Raw genomic sequence first — 25,677 nt, 5'->3', positions numbered from 1 at the left:
TCAATGATTTTGACATACCTTCTGAAAAAAAATGTTATGCCAAAAAACAAATGCTTTCACTCAGGACTTTTAAATTCACAGACATGCAGCAGCAACTCACATTTCTGAGTGACGGGTTGTGGCTTCACAAACAAAACACAACTTCAGTTTAAAATCCAGTGAAGAGGCTTCGTCATAAGCGGGGCTCTGAGAGGACCTTTGGGGGACCCAGTAAACCCACAGTTTGATGATTACACCAGGAAGTCTCCTTGGGATCTGAGTTATAAGAAAGGAAGACCTGAAAACAATTTACATATACTATACAACAAGAAAAAGTCATCACACTCACAGACCTTTTCATTAAAACAATCACAAATAATATTTACAATAAAATAGAAGCAGGTACTGGTCTTCCCAAATTCAGAATTGGTATGAGGAGTCACCAATCATGGTGTCATGATTGTTCATTTTAGAATGAGGATAATCATTTACTGAGTATGTGGTCCGTCTGTCTTGTTGGTGTTACAACCATCGACGGCCGGGATTAACATATCCCCATGCAGTTTCACCTCTCACCAGGAGAAGGAGCAGTTCACCAAGAGAAAGTCTGGTGATAAGGAAGGAATGAGGTGCCGTGTCCTCTGTCAGGGCTCACGTATGTTATGTACAATAGGATGTAAAGGGTGTGTCTGTATTTTGGGAGGTGAAGCCTGAGGTCATGTACCAGAGAGAAGTTACAATGAGGGCTGAACTGGAAACATTAAGGACCCAGAAGGACAGAAGGATGTGTGGACATGTTAGATGGCAAAGATTAGGCTTGAAGGCACGATTCCCAAAGTACTTTTTCTTTTACATCACAGGATGTTGACATCTATATTTCAGTGCAGTATCTTGAGTGTGAGGTTCTTATTTTACCTCTAACCTGCACCATGACTCACAGGCTGCACACCACTATCTCCTCTGCTGCAGATGACAAATGACTTGGTGGTACAGGCAGGGAATTATCACAGATGTCAACCTGCAAAAGAGGATCCGCCAGCTCCAGAAGGCCATCCCAGCACAGGACTTGGCATCTGCTGGGCACAGTCAGCAACAAATATTGAATAACTAATTACCACAATCTTTGTGTATGTAAGCATAGTTTGTGATTGACTGGCTGCTGAGTGAATATTTGGCTCTTTTTAAAGGTTTCTGGGAAGTGATGAAGTAACCTAGAACTATTTTGATGCATTGTGACATTTTGGGAAATACACTTATTTGCTTTCTTGCTGGGAGTTGGATGAGAAGATCTATACCACTCTTGTGTCTGTCCAGTAAATATATGACTACAGCCAACAGCTGTTGCCAGATTGGGCAGTTTTCCAACAATTTGTATGGTGTCCACTTACAAAAACATATTAAAGGTGTAAAAATCTATTCATAAGTGAAAACTTTTATTGTTTAATTTAACATTATTTAAAAGACTAAAGAAAATTATATTTAATTACTGTGATAATTAAGATCATATCAAGTAAATTCCAACAACACAATATATCTTGTTTGTACAAAAACCAAAGTGTAAAAAGTTTTACATGGTGTTATGTGCAGATTAGCTGTTTCCCCCTGTTTCCAGTCGTTATGCTAAGCTAAACTAAGCTAAGCTCACTGTCTCCTGGCTGTAGCTTCATATTTATCGTATCAAACTCTCGGCAAGACAGCAAATCATTTCCCAACATGTCAAACTATTGCTTAAAGAGCCAAGAATTATGAAATGACCAACTCTGAGTCTCTGACTATAAATAGCTTGTCATGTTGTTCTCTAATCACACCCGACCACCCATTCTCCTTTTGTTAGCCCTTCACTGGTCCCTATCTGTAAACATGAATACGTATAGTTCTGGCAAGGAAATCCAGCTGTGATAAGAACAACACGGCTGGAATGCACAGACAGACGTTGAATAATTTGGAGTCAACGGAGGGAAGACCGGTGGCTGATGTTTCTCATGGATGTCTCATGGATCAGTGCACTGCTCTTTACAGCTCCAGAGTACAATGTAACCCACAAACAAAAATCTGAATCTGTGAATTGGCTATTGTGTGTGTGTGTGTGTGTGTGTGTGTGTGTGTGTGTGTGTGCGCCACTGAGAGCAGAGATGGTGATAAGATAATATTGAGCTGTCAAGGATCAGCAGGCAGTCTTTTCTATTTTATGGACTACATGAATTATGATGGACCACTCTAACAGCTAGTCCTTCCCTGCCATCCTTCAGTTACTGTACGACTCAGAGTCGGGCAATTTCTCCCTAATTCAGTTGATTATTTACAGACAATTTTGATGGAGATATTATGCAAAATTAAAAAGAATGTTCCCACTCCAGTCTATTTTTAACCAAAGACAGTTAGTTTATAACACATTATTATTATTTTTAGCCATGCTAGCTGGCAGCCTTCACTTTGGTCCAGACTGACCTATTGAATTGATTGCCGTCTAATTTTGTTCAAACTTTAACTCGCTCGCTTTAACTTGCTCAGAGGATGAATCCTAATACTTTTGGAGATCCCCTGACTTTTCATCTAGCGCCATCATCGGGTCAGAATTTCAGTTTGTCTGATACTTTATTACCTGCAAAACTAATGACTTTCCCATCAACCTCAGCTGTGCTTTGTATTTAGTGCTAATTAGCAACTGTTAGCATGCTAACATGCTAAACTAAGAAGGTGAACATGGTAAACACTGTGACCATGTTAGCATGCTGTTGTCTCAAAGAGCTCACAGAGCTGCTAATGTGGCTGTAGACTCTTAGTCTACAGAAGCTTTGTGGAGTAATTTCTGGGTCACAGAGTACAATCATGTTTGATATTTTTGACCTTTTCTCTGCAGACAGCTGGTCTGGGCCACAATCTGGCATGGAGTAAAGATAATTCAGCTACTTTTGGACAAAACTGACAAAACATTTGTGAGAAACACAGTTCAATTGTTGACTTTACATTCAACGTTGGTTTTCCATTAAAGGATAAGGCTGACATCCTATTTTCTTGTTATTGTCAACAAATCCCATGAAAAGACCAAAAACAATGAATCCATCTCTCAATACCTCCGGACGTCCCTACTCTCTCTCTGTGGCACTCAGCCCTAAGCTTGTTTGTTCTTGCTGAATACGAAAAATCTTTAAAAATGGCTGACTATATACTTTCATTTTTTTTTCTTTTTTTACAAAATAGGCTTAGTGATTTCCTGAAAGAGCAGCAGCACCGTGGCTTTTAGCAAACATTACTCAAACAGGAGTTAATATGGTATTTGTTTTCAGCCAGGGATTTGGTGCTCTGTTTTATGGCAGCAGGATGGTACATAATGGACTGACTCGAAATAAACTACAATGGCTGTGTTCATCATGAAGAAGGTGCAACGATGTGGCTTGGTAATGTAGTTTTAGGACAACAGTGGAGTCCTATGGTATAGAAGAATAAGCTATATCAGGCTTTGGCTACACAGGCAATACTTGTTAGTAAGAACAGTTGTTGACAATAATAAGAATATAGAATATCACCAGATTTATCCTTTCAAGATGATATCTTTTTCACTCCTTTAAAAGATTTCTCGACAAACGTTTTTTTACATCCAGCTTGCGCCAGCTTCAGAGGAAGCTCTGCGGCTTGCAGGTTCAGCTCCACATGATGGATGTGCCACTCCAGCACCTCCATCTCCTCTGTAGTCTGATGGGACGCATGTGAATGCAAGGGAGCACAGGGTAGACTAACAACACAATGGGAGCAGCGGTAATGGACTCGCGGCAGGGGGGATTTTGGTACGGATCTGGGTGAGGGTGCAGGGATCATCTGCACAAGGAGATGTATGTTTTATGTATTACCTATATTTGCAAGTTTACAGACTCACATGAAGCTTGTTACGTATAGGACAGACGTATTTAGAGGGTGTGTAGAAACTTAGCAACAGTCTGACTTCAGAAGTGGGTGATCTGTATTCCACACCTTTCACTCTACAGTTCTCATTCCATTTTCATAATATTTCATCATTGTCTTTTCCACCTTGGGATATAGCCTCAGGGAGCTATAAGCTGTATCTACAATTGTATCAGTTTTAAGGTCTGGCAGTATTGAGGACTTGTAGCTGCAAATGGAGCGTCTTTCCTTTGATACATTTCAAATTATCGGCATAGAAAGCAGAAACAGTCTTTGGCTAAAACTCCCAGAGGCACATCTAAACTTTCATGGCAGATGTTCAATTGCTTTTTCCTCCCACACCCTGATATAACTTGTCCTGCCTTTAACCTCTGGCTCTCTGGTCCTGTTTCCTCCATGTGGTCCAACATAGCTCTACCGACACAGCTATAACACTGCGGGGGGTTGGAGGGTTCATTTCTTATGCATACTGTGAAAGTTAACATTGCCAGTGTGGATGAAAGTGTGTCCAGAGTGTAATCTTTAAACACACAATTTGCAGTGTCACTTTAATGAGAGGGGAAAAAGGGATCCCTGATAGATGTGCCCCTAAAATCGCAGAAAGTGAATCCACAGTGGGTCTGGACCATATTGAACTGAAACCAGAACATATCAAGCCACATTTTAAGTCCCACACTAAATAGGCAACAACTGATCAAATCTAAAGGATTTAATCTGTTACATGTACATATTCTACAGGAACCTGAATTCACCAAAACTATTATTATAGTGCTGAAACATCAAGAAATGTTCGGATTTATATTCCCATTCTTGCAGGTGTTTTGTATACTTTCATGTCTCATATGCATGTTTTGTCCATTACTGAGTGATGCAGACTTGGTTATATTCACTGGCATCATAAGAGAGACAACACTGTTTCATGATTGTTAACTTCCGTCTTCCACCTTTATTGAAAGAGTGTTTCATAGATCTCGGCACAGCTGTGCACCTACCCGCATAGTGAGGGCATCAGATTAATCCAACATCTAATAGTAGATGAAACAAAAGATAACAGAGATTACAACTCCATCCTCATGAACAAATAAAGCGGCCTTTCTTTTTAGATTTATTAAAATAACTTGCGAATCGTCTGATTTTGTCACATTCTGTGAAGGGATTTTATTATGAAGGCAATATAGTACATTTCAATACAATACACAGTTAATACAAGCTTACAAAATGATTACTTTTTTAAATACACAGTGTCAGGTGCGGCCAGCAGGAGGCAGTGTAAAGACATCGCTGGCACTTAAAGCTGAATATCCATTTTAGATATTCTTTCATGTGTTCACTCTTCACATTGTTCCAAGGCAATGTAAAGTCACACTGCTCACAGGACAGGAAGTTCCTTCCTCACAGTGCAGTCCATTTCCTGTTCTCCTCTCAGACCTCTGAGCGTATCTGAGGCTTGCTTTTTAGATGGTGTCATCCAAATGTTCGTGCAGCCTCTCTCCTCTGTTATTGTGCCTGCGTCTCCTGAAAAGAAACCAAGTGTCCAATTTAGATCAAACAGCAGTGACAAATCGCACACTGGCTCGAGTAAACATGACAATTGTTTTGTCAGGAGACACAGCCTGGCCTGTCATTCCTCATGTGTTTCACTTATCATGTGGGAGGACACTAGCTGTGTTGCATTTTGCTGTTTTCATTTTGTACCCTTAGTTTTTTTTGGGTCCTTTTTATAGCAGCTCCTACCAGTGTCTTATTCTCTGTCAGCGTGTGGCTTTATCATCAGAGCATAGCCTGAAATGAGATTTGTGTTTGTGCCTGCCAGTGTATATGTGCATTACTGTACCTCCACAGCAGAAAAGCCAGCACTCCTCCAAACAGCAGCAGGAGGACGAGACACACTACAGCCACTGTTGTCCCTCTGCCCTCTGTCTCACAGGGTGCTGTCAACCAAGAAAAAGACACCCGAGGAAGAAAAAAAAAAAACACAAGTCATCTGACATGTCTGCCCCAAAAGGCCACAAAGGTCCTCTGCAACAAGTCTGCACACTAAACTGACGGGAACAAAGAGCTAACAGGAGGTATCTTAAAATACCCTGACTGTCTTTGTATCATCACGCCTCTTGGCAGATACGGAGAATTGCATTTGTCTCGCCTGTTTAGCAACAGTGGTAGCAGCAGTAGCAGTAGAGGCGGTAGTGATTTATTGATCGCGCTGTGGAAAATCCTTTATCACTGAAACACCACCAGTGATGCAATACATACAACAAAGTGCAATCAGGACACGGCTCAAGATAGACACAAGGCACGGTAGAAAGGAGTCTGATTTCTGAATATCCATGACACAACACAGTGAGCTGACTTTTAATAAGATGTCAACAAGCATAGCCACCTTTTCATAAAATCTAGCTTAGCAAGGATTAAGCTAGTTGTACTTGGGGGCATTACAACAAACAACAACATGGACATATTATCACATTCAAAAGTTTCTATGGAAAACACTATTATTGTCCTATTTACACTTCCAGCGGCATTATCATTCATTTGGAGTCGTGTTTTTGGCCACCTGGCGAATGTAAGTCCAATATTCACCTCCCTTTTAGCTCTGTTTTTGGTCTCCACCAGCTCCTGAGGGAAATATCTGGCTCTTTAGCTGCTAAATGCTCCACAATTTTCACCAGCTAGCCGCTAACTTTGTGTGTCTGCTGCTTGGTGTTGGGCAGGTAGTGTGTAGTGGATTTTTTCAGGGCGTTTTTGCTGACAACAGCTGCCTGCTGCTGGAAACAAGGCTAATATGAAGCTGTGAGAGTGAACCAAAATAGTAAAGTTGTGGACTGCAAAACCGAAACAATGAGCTGAAATGCAATCTGTATAAAAACATTGATTAGTGCAGCTTTGAATAAGGCAAATAAATCTACTTTACTATTGCCATACGTACAACAGTATTATTTGTTTCACTAACAAGAAACAGAAAGAACAGAGAAACAATTTGGTGACAAACGTACCTGCAGTGTAGGTGGCAGAGCTGTAGCTCAGCTTGTTGCTCACCATGCAGGTGAAGTGGCCACAGAGTGGAGTCTTGGTCACAAACAATGTTGTTCCATCTTTGGAGACACTTCCCACGGTGTTGGTGATGGCGACTCTCTCATGAAACCAGCTGAAGTGGGGGTCTGTCCCCCAGGCCTCGCCACAAATCAGCGAGGAGTGAGACACATTGATGCTGACTGAGACGTGGTGCACTTCCTCTGTACAGACAGATGAAAGAAGGTGAGGATGAGAATGAAAAGAGGTGAAAATCTGAGCCGGATAGAAACGAGGAGATGTGAAGTGCTCAGCCGTGGGCATCTATCTGTTATAAAATAAGAATAATGGCACATGGCTGTCCAAGAGGGTCTAACACAAAGAATCATGAGAGACGTTTAATGCTGTCAGGAGAAACTGGCTCAGTTTCAGAGACAATAATGAGACCGCAGAGTGAGGCATAATGTCGGAGAATGGGATGATGGAAAACCCTGGAAGCTTAGAGAGCAGACGTGGAGAAGAGTGGAGCTGATGAATTGATACTGTTAGAGGAGACGGATGAGAGTAAAAGCAAAGAAGCTTTGACAGAAGACGAGAAAGCTACAACGAGACTGGAAGCGCAGAAACAAAAGGAAGACCCAGAAAGCAAAGCCTATAGGCAAATTTAATTTCAAGTGTTTCATTATTAAATGAGACGTCCACCATCAGAAAGAAACGATGCATGCTGACGGGAAATTAAAACACATTCATTATACTGTTGGTAATTGTTGGAGTTAACACTAGAAAAGCCAGGACATAGTCAGCTGATGAGTATTTGAAATATGTCTGCTTTCATATCATTACTCTGAGATTTATATAAGACCAAACTCCTCCATTAACTACCTCTGTAAGCTTTCCAAAACGATACAGGAAGACAGTGTTTATGTTCACTTCTCCCCACTTCAGCTTTTCATCTATAATATATAATCATCTATAATTAAGGCTGCAACTAATGATTATTTTCATTAGCCATTAGCATATCAGCTTATGTTTGCAGTTAATCAATATTAATTAGTTAATCAGTCAGCAGAATATCAGAGAATAAGGACGAATGCAAAGGGATTCAATGGGGATTGTTGTTTCCAATGTCACAAATTCATGCCAACGTAGATAAGGAGTGCTCAGAAAAAAATGGGCATCTGGGCATCTGTTGATAAAGAAAATGTAATATGATTGAAAGCTACTAAATGGACCTTGAGGTGAGATTGGTTTGTCGACAAAAGGAATTAAATTGAAATGAGATAGAAAAAAAACTGAAAATCCTCTAATTGGAGAAGCTGGAACCTTCAAACGTTGTTTTTTTTCATTTGAATAATGAATAACTTAAAGGGCAACATCACACTCCAGCTTTAGCTTGAACACGCCCCCTTCACAAATTTAAAAAAATGCATTCAAGATGAAGTTGCCTCGTACTTCGGGGGCGTGTTGTACCAGCTAATGTCATAGATTTTTTACAGATTTTTTTAAGGGTCTTGAGGACAGAATTGCTGTGAAAAGGAAAGTGACTTCTGCTGTAATGAACACTACAGAATGGAACCAGGATCAGCTTATTGTTTAATAAAGTGGTTACTCTTTAAAATGGTTAATCGATTATTAAAATTGTTTAATCTATGATGTTAACTAAAGACTGCATGACCACTGTACCATATATCCTGACGATGCAGTGTGCGGTGGTCTTGGCCCCCGTGTGATCCGTCACAGTCACAGCGTAGACGCCGCTCTCCTCGCCGCTGTATCCATTAATCTGGAGTGTCGTCTCCTGATGCTCCACGTTTGCGCGGACATTTGGCCTCGTGCCCGCACACTTGAGGCTTCTGCCCGGGCACGTGGCCAGCGTCACTCTCTTGGAAGAAATTCCAGTTTCGGGGTCCCGCTCCCAGGTTACCACAGACAGCTCTTCCAGGGGTCCCTGCTCGATCCGAGCTTTCAGAACCAGGCTGGAGCCGGGGATTACATGCACGGGCTCCTCATTGAGGATGTGCACTGACATACACTGGAGCCCACATGGCACTGAGGACAGAGATTGGACCATTTGTTGCATCGCACAGTTTGTTATTCTGTTCAGATGACCAGCATGACCCACAGTATTTCATATTCATCAGTTTTGACCTTTTGGGGGGTTTGCATTGTTTGGGCAGAACGGGAAGCTAATAAAACAAACAATGGCATAATACTTCATCTCCGTCCTCAGCATGTACTTTATGAATATGTATGGCTGCTTTCTGTCAAACAATGTCAAGCAGTGATTTATAGCGCATGACAGCCATGCCTAATGTGATATCCATCAAACCACATCAACATCCTAAAATCTGTGTCAAAGCTGCAGTGGACCTGGTAAGCCGCTGTGCATTTCCCACAAGGAGTATTAATCACGCGTCTTAACATGATGGGCAAAGGATGAAGGAGATGTAAATAATGCAAGTGTGGGCATTAATGCAAAAGGCAGTTTACAAGAGCTCTTACTTTACTTTTGCATCGCTGTCAACACTGCCGTGATATTTCTTTGTGTTCTCAGAGAATGAAATAACTGCTGCTGTCTTATCTTGCACACAGGAAAACATTAAAAATAGAGGGGGGAATATTAGAAAACATTTTGCTTTTCTTCCTGTGGTTTCAAGCAGGTTTTTTAAAACAGAGATCATTAGGATGGTGGTTACAACAAAGAGCCTTACTGAAGAGAAGCAGCAGGGCAACTCTCCAGCACAGGAAACACTGCAGATCCATAACACCTGCTGATGTAGAGAGAGAACAGAGAGAGGAATTTGTCCATGACCTCAGCAACAGCACACCATTTCCTCTGTACTTATGCAGCAGGGGTTGCCACTACAGCGAGAATAATAACACCACCTCCAGAGAAAATGTGAAATTAAAATGAGAGGCAAAAAACAATTAAAGAATCGTGTCCCGCTACTCAAAATGTAGCCCAAATGTTTAGGGTATTCTTTTTTTTCTTCCTAATTTGTTTGTGAAGTATCCAAAGAACAACAATATTGGCACCGCAGACTGCACTAGAATCAGAACTTGGAACAACATAGGGACGGGTCTACTGCCAAAACTAAAATGAACCCCCTCAAGCACAGCTGCTACAACAAAAACACAGAGAGAGGAAACACTGATAGCTATGCAGGAACACAACCCAACCTGCATGCATTAAATATAACCTGGAATTCCCTTTGCTGTTTACCTTGAATTTATCCGCATCAAAAACCCCTTAGAGTGGGACTCACCTGCCTCTCCAAAGTTGAGACAAACAAAACAGCCGAGCTGAAGCTCTTCCACTCTTTTCTCAAAGGTTAAGGTGCAGCGCAATTCACTCTGCTCGAGTACATTTATGGCCCGAAATAAAACAATATCTTCAAAGCAGTTGCCATTGCATTGCGAGAAATAATCTGGTTAAAGATGACAGTTGCTAGATCTACAGCTGTTACTGCAAACAGCACCAAACGAGGAGTAAAGCTAAATGTGTCAGGACTTTCTTCTCCGCTCTCTGGCCTTTTTCTCTGCTTGTCAGGTCCAGTCAGTGAGTCACGTAGGCGTCACCTTGTTTTCAAGCAGTTTCCTCCCCCCCTCCGACTCCCCCCTCTTTCCTGTACAGTAAAAGCATCTTTCTGCTTTGTGTTTTAAATGAGGGAACTTTCCATTGTAACACCCACCCCCCCTCCCCTCATTCCCAACGTCCCCCCTCCTCTGACCTGTGTCCAAGCATATGCTCCCACAACAATACATGTTCGATTTGGATTTTCACACCACTGTTGTTGCACTGTTTGTAAGCAGAGATACGATGCAGTAGTATTCTTTTGAAGGGAAATCAGTGACAATGTTGGAACTCAGTCTTATGAAATAGGCTTTGTGCTGCAGGCTTCTTATCCTGCACGAACACTATTTGCCCTGCAGACACAATACACTGTCTTAGCTTTGGATTGTAAAGAGGAGGTAATACATGAATTACTCTATTCTTATTTTTGATTTTTCTCAATAATTGTCTCTCGCATGCAACTGAGTAAACACCTTCAAGCACGTAAAGGGGATTGCAGACGATTTTATTCTTGTTCAGTAGTCTCTCTCAAATTCAGTCTGCTTCATAGACAATACATGGAAGTCACATAAAGTTCATATTCCGGCCTTTTCTAACACACACAAGTCAGACTTAAACCTCAGAACTCTCAGAAAGAGTCTTCCGTCAAACAAGACATAATAATATAATCGAAAGCTCCAGAACAGCTACTAAATAGACCTTGAGATGAGATTGTTTTGTCAGCTACACACATCTTTCACACTACTGAAACATAATGACATCACTTATTCAGGCGTCAGCTCTGCAGCTTCTCACTTTATGAAACGCATCCAGGGGCACAGATGTAACAAGTGATTTTAAACTGATTATAAATCCATTTGTATTTGCAGAGGCTGTATAAATAATCATGGGAATCACAGCTGTGGCTCCTACTGAGTTCTTTGTCTTCAAGAGGAGTGCTGTTAGATGGAATTAACCAGTGGGTGGCACTAATACATCAGCTGGAAAATATCAACACTTTGCCCTCACTTTAGCCTCTTTTTCTTCATCAGACGTCATCATACGCTTCTGGTTTCATGTGCAAAATCATTTGTTTTGCTTCACATTCATCCATATCATTGCACAAGTGGGTAAATTAAGCGAGGAATCGAATGTTGAAAGATGTTGTTACTTACTTTCATCAAACGCTTCATCAGATCATTGCTGCCATGTAATACTGTAACCAGGGCAAATACAAATGACCTTCAATCATAGATGTCAAAAGGAGAACAATCTCCATGTTGAGAAATTAAAATAATGATATTCTCCGAAAAGTGATATGGTCTCTGCATTAATGCTATAGTGTGGCACTGTATTTAATTGTCTCATCAATATGAATTTCATTAATTTAAAAACCCTCTCAGAAAATCCACTATATTTACAGTTTACGTTACTTAACGTTATCATTAAACACAGTAGTGGAACGAAACAAGGCACTTAAACAAGTACTGCACTTAAATACAATGTTGAGATACTTGTTCTTTACTTGAGTATTTACGTTTTATGCAATTTTACACTTTGTATGTTTCACTCCACTGTATCTAAATAACAGCTTTAATTACTAGTTAATTAAACAATGTTCGTACAAAACACATTATCATCTTGTAATGACTCTTATAGATGCCAACACCAACACTATATAAAGTAGTAGGCCTCTGGTTAGAGCCAAGTACCAATACATCAATGTAAAAATACTTTAATACAAGTAAAAAGACCTGCATTCAAAACCGTACTCAAGTAAAAGAAGTATTATCAGCTAAATTTACTTAAAGTAGTGCAATAAAATACTCATGGAGAAAAATGCCCCCTGTCACTGATATATTATTACATATTACATTATTATTATTATCATTAATATGATCATATGTTACATTTTAAGACGGATAAGCATTATTTGACTTTTGTATATAATTAGGTAGTTTCATCTACATCAATGCATTGTATTTTGTAAAGTTCATCATATGTCTTTTGAAAAGTTACGAGTAACTACAGCTGTCAAATAAATGTGGTGGAATGAAATAAAATGTACCTCAAAGTTTGTACTTTAACAAAATCGGTAGCTAAATCTACTCAGTTACTTTCCACCTCTGGTTAGTCTGTTGCACATAAATGGCTGCGGGCTCTTTAAGAGAACAGGTGCGTCCTTGACAGGTAATCGTAGAGAAACAGGAAGTAGACTCATTTGTTAACAAACACAAACCGATACGGAGTCTTAATTCAGCACGAAAATAAACATGAGGGCAGAGAGAAAATACTTTGGTAAGTTTCATGCAGCTAACTCTTCTTATCGCTGCTCAGCAGAGAATGTTTATGTTTGTTTGTGTCAGGTATAATCTGAATTGAATCGTATATAGCTCAGTAATATGCTTCAGCCTTTATTGGAGAAAGTCTGTTAAAAAAAACTGCTAAAATTGTCCAAAATGATGATTCAAAGGTAATTTTGTGTATTAAAGAGCTTAATCTCTCCGCAGACCGGCCTGACTGACGACATGAGACAACCTTTGCTCTTTATCAGTGTGTCACTGGCAGGTAAAACAATTTGCACTGACAGTCTAACGTTTGAATGCTTCAAAGAGCCCACAAAAGCCTCTGAAGGGAGAATATCGACAGAGTCTGTACTGTGGGAAAAAAACAGGTCAGGGAAGAGACGCTGTGGCATTCCAAGCACGTTTATAAAACAATTGCATTTCAAGCAGAAAGCTCGTCTTAACCGCTCTTAAACCTGTGCGGCTGCATTCCCGTCTGTGCACTGACTACTGAGTGACGTGATGCCTTCATGGCCTCCTCCCAGGCTCCTACATCTGAGCTCTCAGGCTGACTGGGAGGTTGTTGTTTCTATATTTGTATGCCATTTGGTATTTTGTTGATAGGGATGGGCAGTACCGTAGTTTTTGAGTATCGCTAGGCCACTGGTTGTTGTTGTTCATGCATGAACAATAGGCCTACTCCCAATACCGATACTTGGCAATTGTTTATGAAAACATAAACAGTAAAGAAATATTATGATTATGTAGGCCAGGTCCGCCTGCTCTTAATTACAAAAATCATTGCATACCAATTGCATAACAAATTTGTTACAAAATAATGAAAATGAACAAAGTTACATAAATATACAAACAAGATAATAATGCAAACTTTTACACTTTCAAAAGATGTTTTAATCGGTGTTATAAGCCACATAAAAATGAAAATGGCTGGCTCATTTGCACAACCTGCACCAAAAAGCTGAAGCTGATAATAAGTTATCGTTAACAAATCCCATGAAAAGACCAAAACCAACAATGATTTGATCTTACTAACAAGTCTGTGTATCTAAAGCCTGATATAGCTTATTCCTCTGTGTGATTTACGTTCATTGTTGTCCAAAAGCAATTAAAAACACATGACTGAGCCACACAGTGGATACTTGTTTAGTTTATTCTGAATCAATCCTACTTACACCCTCCTCCTGCCATTAATACCCATAAGAGCACCTAATGTGTATTACTGTGCAGATGAAAATAGTCCCAAACAAATGCATTATTTATTACTGTTTGAGTAACATTTCCTAAAAACTACAGTGCCCAGCTGAAAAAAAAGAACTATGTCTTTGTGAGAAGTTTTTAAAGATTTATGACTTCAGTAGGAACAAATGTCACAACAGGGTAGAGTTAGAAAGTATTGAGAGATGGACTAACTAACTTGCTGGTTTTGCCATCCTTACCCTTTAGTTGAACTGCATTTTATGTTTGTGAAGATCTTGCATAATGTGCACCAAATGTGGTATCAATTGTCCCATCCAGAATTAAAGATCGTTACTCCCTGCCCTGGTATAATACTGTGTTGGATGCTGCAGCAAGATGAGCACAGACAATTAGTACCAGGAATGTAAATGATATTTTAATTTGGTCATTAACTAAGGGTTGTTGTTCACGCATGAAAGATAATAATTAAAGTAATAATCAGCAACATTTTCAGTTAAATATTCATTTTGCTGCGATCTATCGGCAATTGATATTACAAAATTGATTGATTCAACCTACACAGTTCATGAAAGCTTTTTGGTTTTTCTATTCTGAATGCCTGAGGTTTGGTGGATGTGTCTCTGTCAAATGTCCTTTGGTGCACAAGAAGTGATTTATTTTAGAAACAGCTTAGTTAGTTTGGAATAAACAGAAGAAATGGATTGTTAGAATGAGAAGTTATACCCATTAGACCCACCTACAGAGAGCTAAGGTTCATAAACAAACAAACAAAAGTAAAAACTTTTCTGGCTGCCAGTGAATCTCTGTAGTTTACACTTTTATCATCAGTTCAGTGTTACAGCAGTTGTTGGCATGACCTCTGGGCTTTCTGCATTATTTATTGAAGGCATATCTGCAGTAAATCATTTTCATAGTTACATGTTAGTTATATAGTTATACATTAATTGGAACTTATTGAATACAACTCTTACTGTACAATCATGCATACAACTTTGTGTTCCGGCCTTGTCAATCCAACAGCCCATGAAGGCATCGACACTGTGCTGCGTCACTCATGGGTGTTTCTCATTTTTCACTGATGACTCTTTATCTTTCTGTCTCTACTGAAAAAGCAACAAGGACATTGATATTTTTAATCGGGCACTGAAACGCTTGTCTTTAACAACTCAGTGTGGGAACCTGAATGCAATCCATCTCACTATTGGCTCTTGTCATTTTATACTCGGCTCCCCTGTGAAAATCGTGTAAAGGCAGTCCAGCGAGACTGATCAGCACCATATTGATTTGATTCACTATAATTCATTGGCCAGTGTTCTTGCGTGGGAGCTTTATATGCCAGTAAAAGGCCATTGAAAAATCCGCCTAGGCATCCCTGCCTGAATCTGTAATACTAACACAAACAAGATGGAGGAGTGGCAGCCAAATACAAAAACACAGATTTTTTTTTTCTCCATCTTCACTCACATACAGACTACAAATGCACAAACAGCATACAACAGTTAAATGCCTGACTGTGTAAAATCAATGGGTCTTTACAACATTGTTTTTGAAAAATTGCCTATGCACCGCTGATTCTTGAGAAGAGAGACAGCAAATACGATTTCAACATGGCTTACGTTAAGTCAGGCTAACAAAAACACAAAATAGATGTTTAGCTTGGGATCACTTACAATCCAAAAAACATGGTATGAAATCTACGAGGGAGGAAAGAGTGTGTACCTTTCTAATGGGTTTTTACCTCCAGGGCCCAGTCTGTGTGTATCTATAGATTTCATTCTCTGCACTGGTGAAAGAAGTATTCAGATCCTTTCTTCAAGTAAAAGTACCAATATATTAGTATAGAAATACTCAATTAAAAGTAAAAGTCATGCATTTAAAATCCCACGGAAGTAAAAAGCAATCAAATGTACAAAATGTACTTCAAAAATAAATCTACTTGTTGTTATTTAAATGAAAGTTTGGAGGGGACAGGTTTCTGTATAACTGCTAACTCAGAAACATCAGAAACATGACACAACAAATGATCTACTTAGCATCAGCATGTTAGCATTGTCATGTCTTGTTAGCATTTAGCTCGAAGCACCTCTGTGCCGACGTATAACCTCACAGAGCCACTAGCATGACTGTAGACTCCATATTGTTGTGAAATAACTTTAACTTTCTTTACATTTGTAATGTAAAATCTTATTTTGCAAAGAGTAACTAGTAACACAGCTGTCAAATAAGAATAGAAAATACAATATTTCCCTCTGAAATGTAGTGGAGTAGAAGTACAAGTAGCATAAAATGTAAATACTCAAGTGAAGTACAAGTAGCTCAGAATTGAACTTAAGTATAGTACTTGTAGTAATTGTACTTTCCACTACTGGTTCTCTCTCCTTTTTTTTCTGTTTAGTCCTCCTCGCTGCCAATGTGCTGGCTCAAGAACAGGTAGAGATCCAGTTCCAGACAGACCCGGTGCTGGTTCAAACTGGCACTGAGATAGTGTTCACAGTGCTGACGGTGCCCCAGGTCCTGTCCATGACATGGCTGTACCAAGGAGTCACTCTGGGTCTGTGGGCCGGAGGAAACGCAGTGATTGACACGGTGGCCCAGTTCGAGGGCAGGGTCACCATCACTGCCACCCAGCTCCGAATCGGAGGCGCCCAGCTTCGAGATGCGGGGAACTACGAGGTGGAGGTGACCCCCATTGCCACGACAGGCCTGGCCGCCAACTCCAGATCGATACAGCTGAGGGTGTTTGGTAAGAGATAAAGGAGTATGCCTGCGAGTTCACTTAAGAGAAAAGAAGGGAAGGTGGGAGGGGTGGTGAAGTGTGTGGGAGAGGGAGGTTTTGAGGGAAGCGATAATGTTAAGGAGGAACAGAGGAGAGTGAAGAGAGAAGAGGGAGGATTTGGGGAGTAAGAGAATTAGTCTGGGAGGTATAATGAAATTAGTGACCCATAGTAGGCGAGGTAAAATTAATGAAAAAGGAGGAGGGGATGAAGCTAGTGGCTCAGGGCTTTATGCTAATTAAAACTCATTTGATATGCAGTGCTCATGCTCTTAGATGTTTGATATTGTAGCAGTCTAAATGTAGCGTCACATTTACATACAATACATACAGTATTTGCATTCATTTATATTCAACACTGTAATGGAGCCTGAACAGCTGAGTGTCTCTTTTATTTTCAGTCATCAGCCCACGCTGGAGGGATGACGTACGCTACAGTCTTTCTCATCCCTCTTACCACCAGCGCTAATGGGGTGGCAGGGTGACCAAATTGTTAGAAGCACTAGTCTATTATTGCCGAAAGGTCACATTCTCCGAACTCACAACAGCTAGTTCATGTCATGGAACATCCGCGTCCTTGAGCACGACTCTCAACCTCCTACTTACTCACTCATAACTTGCTCTGGAAATGAGAGCCAGCTAAAATCCTAAAATACAAAATGCCTCTGCTGAGTCACAGGCAAGCGGAAAGTGTGCAAAAATGCAAGTGATTAGAGCTATTTGGTAGCTGCTCGAATGTTTTTGTTTGTTTGCTGTCGCTGCCGTGGTTCTCTTAGTCACAGCCTCCTCCGTCCGCACGCCCCCTCTTCTCCCTCTCCAATTATTTAACTTAGGCTGGCCGCCAAGAGGCATCTCGGCTACCACTCATACCGTCTGCCCCCTTACTCACCATCTGTGCCTCTATCTGAATCCTGTCCCTTCTCAGCTCTCACTTGCTTTGATTACAGCAAATTATCCTCAACAGATACATAAAACTGCCCTCTATTGTTCTGTCACTCCAGCTTTTGAAGTGAGCTCTCTTATACTCTCTATACCTACAGTAGTAGTGCCTTTAGAAACCTTTTCTGGGTAATTTTGCTTTTGCAGCTCTTTGGTAAAACATGTTCTATTCTCCCTGTAGATGCAGTGGCCGGGGTGAGTCTGTTTGTTCCCTCAGTGGCGGTGGAGGGGAGAAATATGTCTCTGAGGTGTACGTGGACTGCTGGGACAGAGATTACAGTGCAGTGGGGCAAAGATGGCGCAGCCATCATCGCAGACTCCAGGATCACCTTCTCAGATGGCTCTCTGATCATCAACCCAGCCAGACGGAGTGATGCCGGGGAGTACACATGCACCGTCAGCAACCTCGTCAGCTCTCAAACTGCCACACAGAGGCTCACTGTCTACTGTGAGTTTGCACTGATCAAGACAAGTGGCAGCTAATCTGGTGTAGCCACTGCAAATAGCAGTAGCTTATCTATTATCCACATAGCACTGCATACAGTGTGCTGCATTGCACTCTGATTGCACAGGACATTCTTCCACAAGCTTATTGTACTGCTTCTAGCTTTGTCTTGATCACATCCTTATTTCTGATGTGACAGTCTCACAGTAATCACCCCAACGGCACACTAAAATGGCTCCACATCGTTTTCCTCTAACATCAAACAGAGGTTTCTTTACCCACATGAAAAACACATTAGATTATGGGTTTTGTTAAAACCTGCTGGGGCTACACATGCCAAAGGTATGTAAATTTTGAGTCACCATTTCCTCATATAGAGTGTATCTGTAATGTCACAGGGGTTGTTGCAATACTGCTTTCTGGTTGAAGCTCATAAAACTGTTATTATTTTTAATAGTTTTTTTATTCTTTTTTTTTCAATGAATTGCTCAGCTATGAAATATCAGAAAATAGAGAGAAATGCCTCTCAGAAGATAAGTAGACATCTTTCAGTGGCATGTTTTGTCTCTCCAACAGTCTAAAACCCAAGGACATTTGATTTACAATAATATCCTCTAATAATCGTCACATTTGAGAAACTAGAATCTAGTAGAAAAAGATTTGGCTTGTAAGATAAATTACTGGAACGAGTAATTGAATAATTGAATTGCCTGGTAAATAGCCAGCACCGTTAAAGCTCTCTATTCATCGTTGTTATTTCCTCCTCTTGTTTGTTTAATCTGTACAAAAACAAGTTGTGGTTTTAGGGGGTTATGTGCTGGACTATTTGCAGGTGTAGTAACTTGTCACTGTGAGGTTGTCAGGAAACCAGCGGAGACTCCAGGAAGTCAGCGAATAAGCATAATTCCCAAAATGTCAAACTATTCCCTTTTAATAAAACTTTTGTACTTTTTTATCGCTTGAAATGCAAGTCATGGTAAACTTTAAAAAAGAATAGTACTGTATGTAAATTGCAGACTCAATAACACCAAACTGTGTTGAACAGCCGGCTGCAGTAGCTCGTCTGGGGAATGTCTCCTCATTATGCAGTACTTGCACAATGCCCTTTGCCTGCCAATCAGATTCTACTGTAAATACTACTGTGTTGAGACTCCATGTTGATTCAAGAAGTGCCAGTCATTGTGGTTTTAGAAATAACATCCAACCAGAAAGTGCGCAGCTCCTTCATTAGCTAGTAATGTGCCGACAAGATCGAAGAGGGCTCATCAAAATGCTTTAGCCAGACGAGGCGACTTAAACCCCAAACTGACAGAATGATGAGCCTTTTAGCGGAATATATAATCTGTGCATTAGAGTCGGCTTTTTTGGAATACATTCCTTGTACTTGAGAACCAAATGTTTTGATGCTGATAACGATGCCCTCTGATCATCACCAAACCAGATGGCCCTGACACCCCCGTGCTGACCAAAAACACCCCGAAAGAGTGTGTCGGGGGAGGGGATGTGTTGGTGGGACAGACGGTGCGTCTCACCTGCATGTCCGACTCGCTGCCCCCTGCCCTCTTCTCATGGCAACGTGATGGACAGCCGGTCGCATCCAGCCAGCCGGACAGCGGGGTGCTCAGCATTCAGACTTTCTCAACCGATGAGAGCAGCCGTTATGTCTGCGTAGCCAGAAACAGCATCACTGAAGACACGTCGGCGCAGGGGACAGACTTGGCCATCGTAGGTGAGTTATGGTGGATGCTGACCTCTCTGTGACTGATAATGATGACGGTTGGTTTTGGACCCTGTCCCTGTATCTGTCTTCACGACAGGAGAGGGACAGAAAGTATCCTGGGAGATTGATCTGGTGAGAATGTGGTCAAAGTCATTCAGTGACTTTCACACATACTTTCTCCTCCCTTTATTTTCATTTCTTTCTCTCCCTGTGTCTCTCTCTGCTATTACTTTATCATCCTTTTTTAGAATCTTCCCCTCCTCTCCTCTATCTTTTTTTTCTTTTCTTTGCCTCCTCTTGTCTGTCTGAGCCCCAGACCCATTATCTTTATTAATTCTCCCCCTTTGACACCATTCTTTCTATTTCAGACACGTGTCTTGATGCAGGGGAAGTGGCGGGGATTGTGATTGGCTGTTTGCTGCTGATCATTATCATTGTGCTCCTCATCGTACTCATTGTCTTTCTCGTGCGAAGGAGGAGGGGTAAGTCTGTGCATGAACATTTCATTTGCCCACTTTTCATTTAATTGTATAATATGTGGAGTAAAACACTTTGTAAAAGGTCTTTTGATGATCTAATGTTCCATTTACACTTTATATAAGAGCTCAGGCAAGTGTTGTTGCACTAAAGTGATATATGTGTTTGTCATTTCTATTATTACAGCACAACAGGGACAAAGAGAAACTCTGTTCGTGCAGAAGACCAACCGAAATCCCAGGCCTATAGTAAGCCACAGTAAAGTTTACATATGATTCACTATTGATTTTGTGTTTATATTGTCCATGCGATGGTGCTAAAGGGCTTTTCACAAATTAACCCGCTCATTCCACCTTTCTTTTGCTGTCTCTTTTCTCCCTCCCCTCATTTTTCATCTGCTCCCATTAAGCCTCCAGATCCACAACCTAATGGTGCAAGAGATTTGGGCCAAGGTCCCCATCCCCCCCTCTATCACTTGAACACACACACACACCACGCTGACCGCTTATACACAGCCCCGCGTGAAAACCGTGGCAACCCACAGACACTGCCGCTGAACGGCCCACATAACTCCGACACGCACCAACACAATGGTCATACCCACTCAAATAGAGTCCTACACAATTCTATTCAGAACACCAATTCATACCCACACAATGGCATTGACAACCCAGCTTTCACGCGCACTGACGCTCAGAATGCAAACACACTCCCAAACACACAGCAGCAAAATCCTAACATCGTCATACAGACTGGCACTGCCCAGGGCGGCGCCCAGCCGCCGGCGGTCCACGTCAGCCTTAACACGCTGCCACGAACTGCCCAGCAAAACAGTAATACACAAATGCCCACCATTCATGTCAATCTTAACTCATACTCAACCAATGGTCAACAGACTCAGCAAGACAGCTCATTTCCTCTTACCAATACAGCCAATAATAACGCTTCACAAACCCAGCAAGACTTGATACATACAGGACAATCAAATCCCAGAATGCAAAGTGGGCAGTCCTATCGTAGTGACCCCCGGCTGAATGGTCACATAGAAGCAGGTCACCGAGATCAGCCTGGACTTATACCGACTGGTTACACACACTATAACAGTAATAACACATCTCAGCGGAACGCCAACACACAGACGTACCAGCAGGAGCCAGAGCCTCATAGCAGGTCTGATAGAAACCCAAGTAGACACGATACCACTGCCGGCTCCTCCCGTCGACAGATGCCATGGGATCGCCTCAGAGGCACACCAGCGTATCCTGGCGGCACCCTTCAAACAAGACAGATATCACCTGAGTTCACCTCTGACACTACAGACTACACTACCCATCCTCCCACACGAGACACAAGAACACCAAACAGATCTGAGCCTCAACCTCAGAGCCAGACCACTTCCCGGAGCAGAGCTCCACCCAGACAAGATGCACCATCAGTGGACAGACAGACACGGAGCCGTTCAGCTGATCTTCGAGGTCCAAACGCTCGCAGTGTAACACAGCTTGAGGCTGCACACCACACACAGAGAAGCCCCCGCACACAAAGGGAGAGTTATAGTAGTGCTCAGCGAGACATCAGAGGTTCGCCTGGTAGCCAGACTGCCCCCAGGCAGGAAGCCACACACAGCAATAACCCCCGGGCACTGCCTCTCATGAGCCAGCAGGCCTCTATAGGCCGCTCTGCTGTGTCACAAGGACTCAGGACACAACAGGAACTGACTGCACCGCAGGGTGCAGATACAAGAGCTTTGGCTGATCCTAATCACCTTCCACAGGCACACATGGCCCAGCAACGCAGAGCAGTACCGATCCAAACACCACCACAAGGTCTGGGCACACAGACACAGCCTGTCATACATGGTGCCAATCAACCCCGCCAAGGAGGCACTGCTCCAGTCCCAAACTCTTCTGCCCAGCCTAATCTCAGTAACCTAACCCAGGCTGCACTTACAGCCCACACTGTGAGGGCTGAAACATTTCAGAATCGGAAACAACAGACCCAGGCTGCCCTGCTTCACCCCGGACCACAGGCGCAAGCTCCAGCTGCTGGGACTCAGCACCCACCAACTCCTCCTCCTGTTATCCCCCTTACACAGTTCCAGACCCTCCCCAAGAAGCGCACCCAGCACAAATCCCCAATTAGAGGTCCTCAGCCCCCCAGACCTCCTGTTAACATACCGGTGGCTCAACGACACCTACAAGTTCAACAGCGGCCCAATGTGCAGCACCATCCTGGAAATGGCCACATGCATGTCAGTGCACACAGGCATGCCCATGCCCATGCCCATACCCGTGGCCATGGGCACCCTGCCCACTTCACCCAGCCACGGCAGGTGAGTGAGACACAGCATGATAGTTTGAAACTGCTGCCAAAAGATGCCATATGTTTATTGATATTACAGATTTCCAGCACATGGTTCTCTCTCAGATGTGCACTTACGACTGTCATATCATGTCATACTTCCTGTGTACTTGCATGTGTGCAGTGTTATAGGCCTGCCTCTACCTGCAATGTATCCTTAGCAGTTGGTGCTTTTGTCTGTAGTGTGCATTTCTTGAAGGATGCTTGACAGCACTTGGATGTTGCATTTTTTATGATTGACAGTCTTCTCTCCCTTAAAAATGTATTTAGTCTTGAGTGTTTGTGACACTGTGGCAGTTTTTAAAAGTAGCATTGTGTGTCAGAGGTTCTGCCTCTCCTTCTGCATGACATGTTGGCAATGAAGGGCTTGTTGTGTCTTTCCAGCAACAGGCTCACAGAGGGAGACCAAGATGATGACAGATGTCAACAGACTACACACTGTCCCGCATCCACTGACACAAACAAATAGCTGACAGACGTGATCCAATATACCACCAAGCAAGACTGACTGCACAAGGTTCTGCACTCAAAAAAAGCTGTCACATCCTGGCATCACAGTCCTGAAGTCAGTTTTTGAAGAAATGAACATGGGGTGATGAAACTTAACTTTTTGGAAATAAATAAATGACAAACTATTCTTTTAATCTTTAAATTATATTTAAAGAAAGAGGCTTGATCTGCCTTTTTTAATATGTACTATGAAATAAGCTAAATGATACTGAAGGATTTTTATATAAAATGCTCCCCCAACAACAACCTCTCTCTCCACACACACACATGCTGTTACCTAGACCCACGTGTATTGTACTATTTTGACTTCTGAAGCGCTGGTCATGCATCAAACTTTGCCTGCTCAGAGAAGACAAGCTCAGTGATCCATAGATCTTGACCAAGCTCACATCCCCTCAACAATTCATCATCAAAACTAAACAACACTACCTTGACAAAATGCATTTGAGGGGCTTGCATGCCTATCTGTGTGTATCTGACACTTAAGATTTAATAGTGACAGACAGTAAATGAGAGGGGACTCTGCACAAGGCTGACTTGGCCCCTGGGAACAGTGACAATTACGAAAGAAGAAATTAGCCGTAGGGGTGGTCTTATTGTACATGGGACTATTTATTTTGCGCCTTTTGTTTACAGATGCCTCTCATGACACTTCTCAATTAAGGGGATTCGCCTCAGTGGCGCTCAGAACTAATGCTCAGCAAACTATGAAGGGGATCCCACGAATGGATGGGCGCTTATTAATTAGATGCTTTTATGTGACTTAAATGACTTGGAAAATAATCACACCCGTGCATGAATGAGGTTGGTGCAGAGACCTGAGCTGCCACACTTTCTGCTGAAAAAGCACAGTGTAACAATTTACTGTCTACAGCACATTAAAAATGGTGGGATGTCATTATTACTTTTACAGATTATGTATTTATTGATTTATAATATTTGTGGGGGGGTTTTAAACTCCGGGAAGTATTGTAAAATGTATTATTTAGGTTGCATCAATGATATAGATGATGAATTATGAATGAGTGTGACCAAGTTCATACTGAATTCCAAGAATAAGGCTGGTGATATTCTATATTTATGTTATTGTCAACAAATCCAACAAGACCAAAACCAACTGATCCTATTAACAGGTGTGTGTGTAGCCAGAATGTGATATATCTCATTCCTCTGTGCTGTCGAGCTCCACACACATCACTGAGCCACACAGTTGCACTGGGTGACATGGTCCATCATTACCATAAACATGGGAACTGTAGTTTATTGGAGGCGACAGCACATTCACTATCCTGCTGCTGTGAATTCTCATTAGAGCACCAAATGCTCCCAACAAATGCACTATTTACTGCTGTGTGAGTTTTTTTTTTTTTTTTTAAGTACGTCTTCAGTAGGAACAGATGAGCTTGGGGCTGAGAGCCACGAACAGGGTAGGGAAGTCAAACATATTGAGAGACGGACTAACGCATTGTTGTTTTTTGTCTTTTCGTGGGATTTGTTGACAACAAGAAAAAAAACAACTGGATAATCCCAGCCTTATCCTTTAATATTGAAATACATAAACTCAAATTTGAAAACCAACATGAACAAACACACAGCACATCTTCCGGCTTCAAACAAACATCTGTAGCACAAGATTTACTTTACTGCCTTGAAGAATTGTGCTGTTTTTGGAAAATGAATGCTTGTAAATAGTTCATACAGATGTTGAATATCCCTGTGAGATGCTACAAGCACAGTATTTATCTTTGATCCTCAGGAAGGATTTGTACATCGTTTGGGCTTTATGAATTGTTCGAAGATCTTATTTTATCAATGATAATAAAGCATTTTTGTTATTTTGTGTGTTTGCAACCTGGGTGAAGTCTGCTGTTGAACAAAACCAAAAGAACCGTCAAATTTGGCACATTGTTGGTCTCATTTCCATCACAATGGAAGTCACTTGTCTAGACTACACACAGCAGAATGCACAATCATTACTTTTATTTTGCCTCGACTTTCGAAATGAAGTATTTCCTCCAAACATGAGGATTCTTTTGATTTTTAGTACAAAATACCTCCTCATGCCTGTTGACAGTAGCTCAGACCACAAAAGCACCTATTTATTTTGGTGTTCCTCTGAATCGCAGAGCTGTTTGCAGTCTGAGCATATTTCTGCTCACTGTGTCTATAGTGCTAATTATGCATGGCGCCTGTGTACACCGAGCGCTGTTGTTGATTCTCCTCAGATGAATCTGTTCCTTCGGCTTGTTGTGGAGGTGCATAGTGTGTGTTTGGATCACAGCTTCATCACTCCCAATCCCCTGCTCCCACTTGTACGTCACCTCAGATGAACAGTCCTGCTGCTCACTATTGGAGACACTTCACGGTAGTCTAGCACTGTAATGAGTGGAGATGGAGTGCATTTGAGTACCTGGTACTAGAAAAGGTTACGGCATTGCCTACCAGTTCCAGATGAAAGCTGTGATTTATGAAAAGTTTGGAGCGGTTTTACAAATGCAGCACTTTGGT

General features: G+C 41.7%; 2 protein-coding genes and 1 long non-coding RNA gene across 3 annotated transcripts; 2 read left to right on the top strand and 1 right to left on the bottom strand.

Annotated features, from left to right (window-relative positions):
* Window positions 1–4,818: 4,818 nt before the first annotated feature.
* LOC139290104 (uncharacterized) lies at window positions 4,819–8,898 on the bottom strand. Its single transcript, XM_070911799.1, has 5 exons — window positions 8,892–8,898; window positions 8,572–8,850; window positions 6,873–7,112; window positions 5,714–5,810; window positions 4,819–5,394 (listed from the first exon to the last, which is right to left on the bottom strand). The coding sequence occupies exons 1-5, from the start codon at window positions 8,896–8,898 to the stop codon at window positions 5,334–5,336; spliced, it is 684 nt and encodes a 227-aa protein (XP_070767900.1). The 3' UTR covers window positions 4,819–5,333.
* Window positions 8,899–12,675: 3,777 nt separating this feature from the next.
* LOC139289702 (uncharacterized) lies at window positions 12,676–16,420 on the top strand. Its single transcript, XR_011597482.1, has 3 exons — window positions 12,676–12,739; window positions 12,952–13,009; window positions 16,340–16,420. It is a non-coding gene; the product is annotated as an uncharacterized lncRNA (long non-coding RNA).
* Window positions 16,421–16,464: 44 nt separating this feature from the next.
* Window positions 16,465–25,004, top strand: LOC139290103 (uncharacterized). The gene is made up of 7 exons (XM_070911798.1): window positions 16,465–16,687; window positions 17,838–18,104; window positions 19,543–19,830; window positions 20,190–20,303; window positions 20,485–20,546; window positions 20,708–22,630; window positions 23,044–25,004. Exons 1-7 carry the CDS (start codon window positions 16,465–16,467, stop codon window positions 23,071–23,073), a joined length of 2,907 nt encoding a protein of 968 aa, XP_070767899.1. The 3' UTR covers window positions 23,074–25,004.
* The last annotated feature ends 673 nt before the right edge of the window (window positions 25,005–25,677 follow it).

This window comes from Enoplosus armatus, chromosome 9 (assembly GCF_043641665.1).
Source record: "Enoplosus armatus isolate fEnoArm2 chromosome 9, fEnoArm2.hap1, whole genome shotgun sequence".
Taxonomy (NCBI): domain Eukaryota; kingdom Metazoa; phylum Chordata; class Actinopteri; order Centrarchiformes; family Enoplosidae; genus Enoplosus; species Enoplosus armatus.
This window is presented reverse-complemented; position numbering and strand designations above follow the sequence as displayed.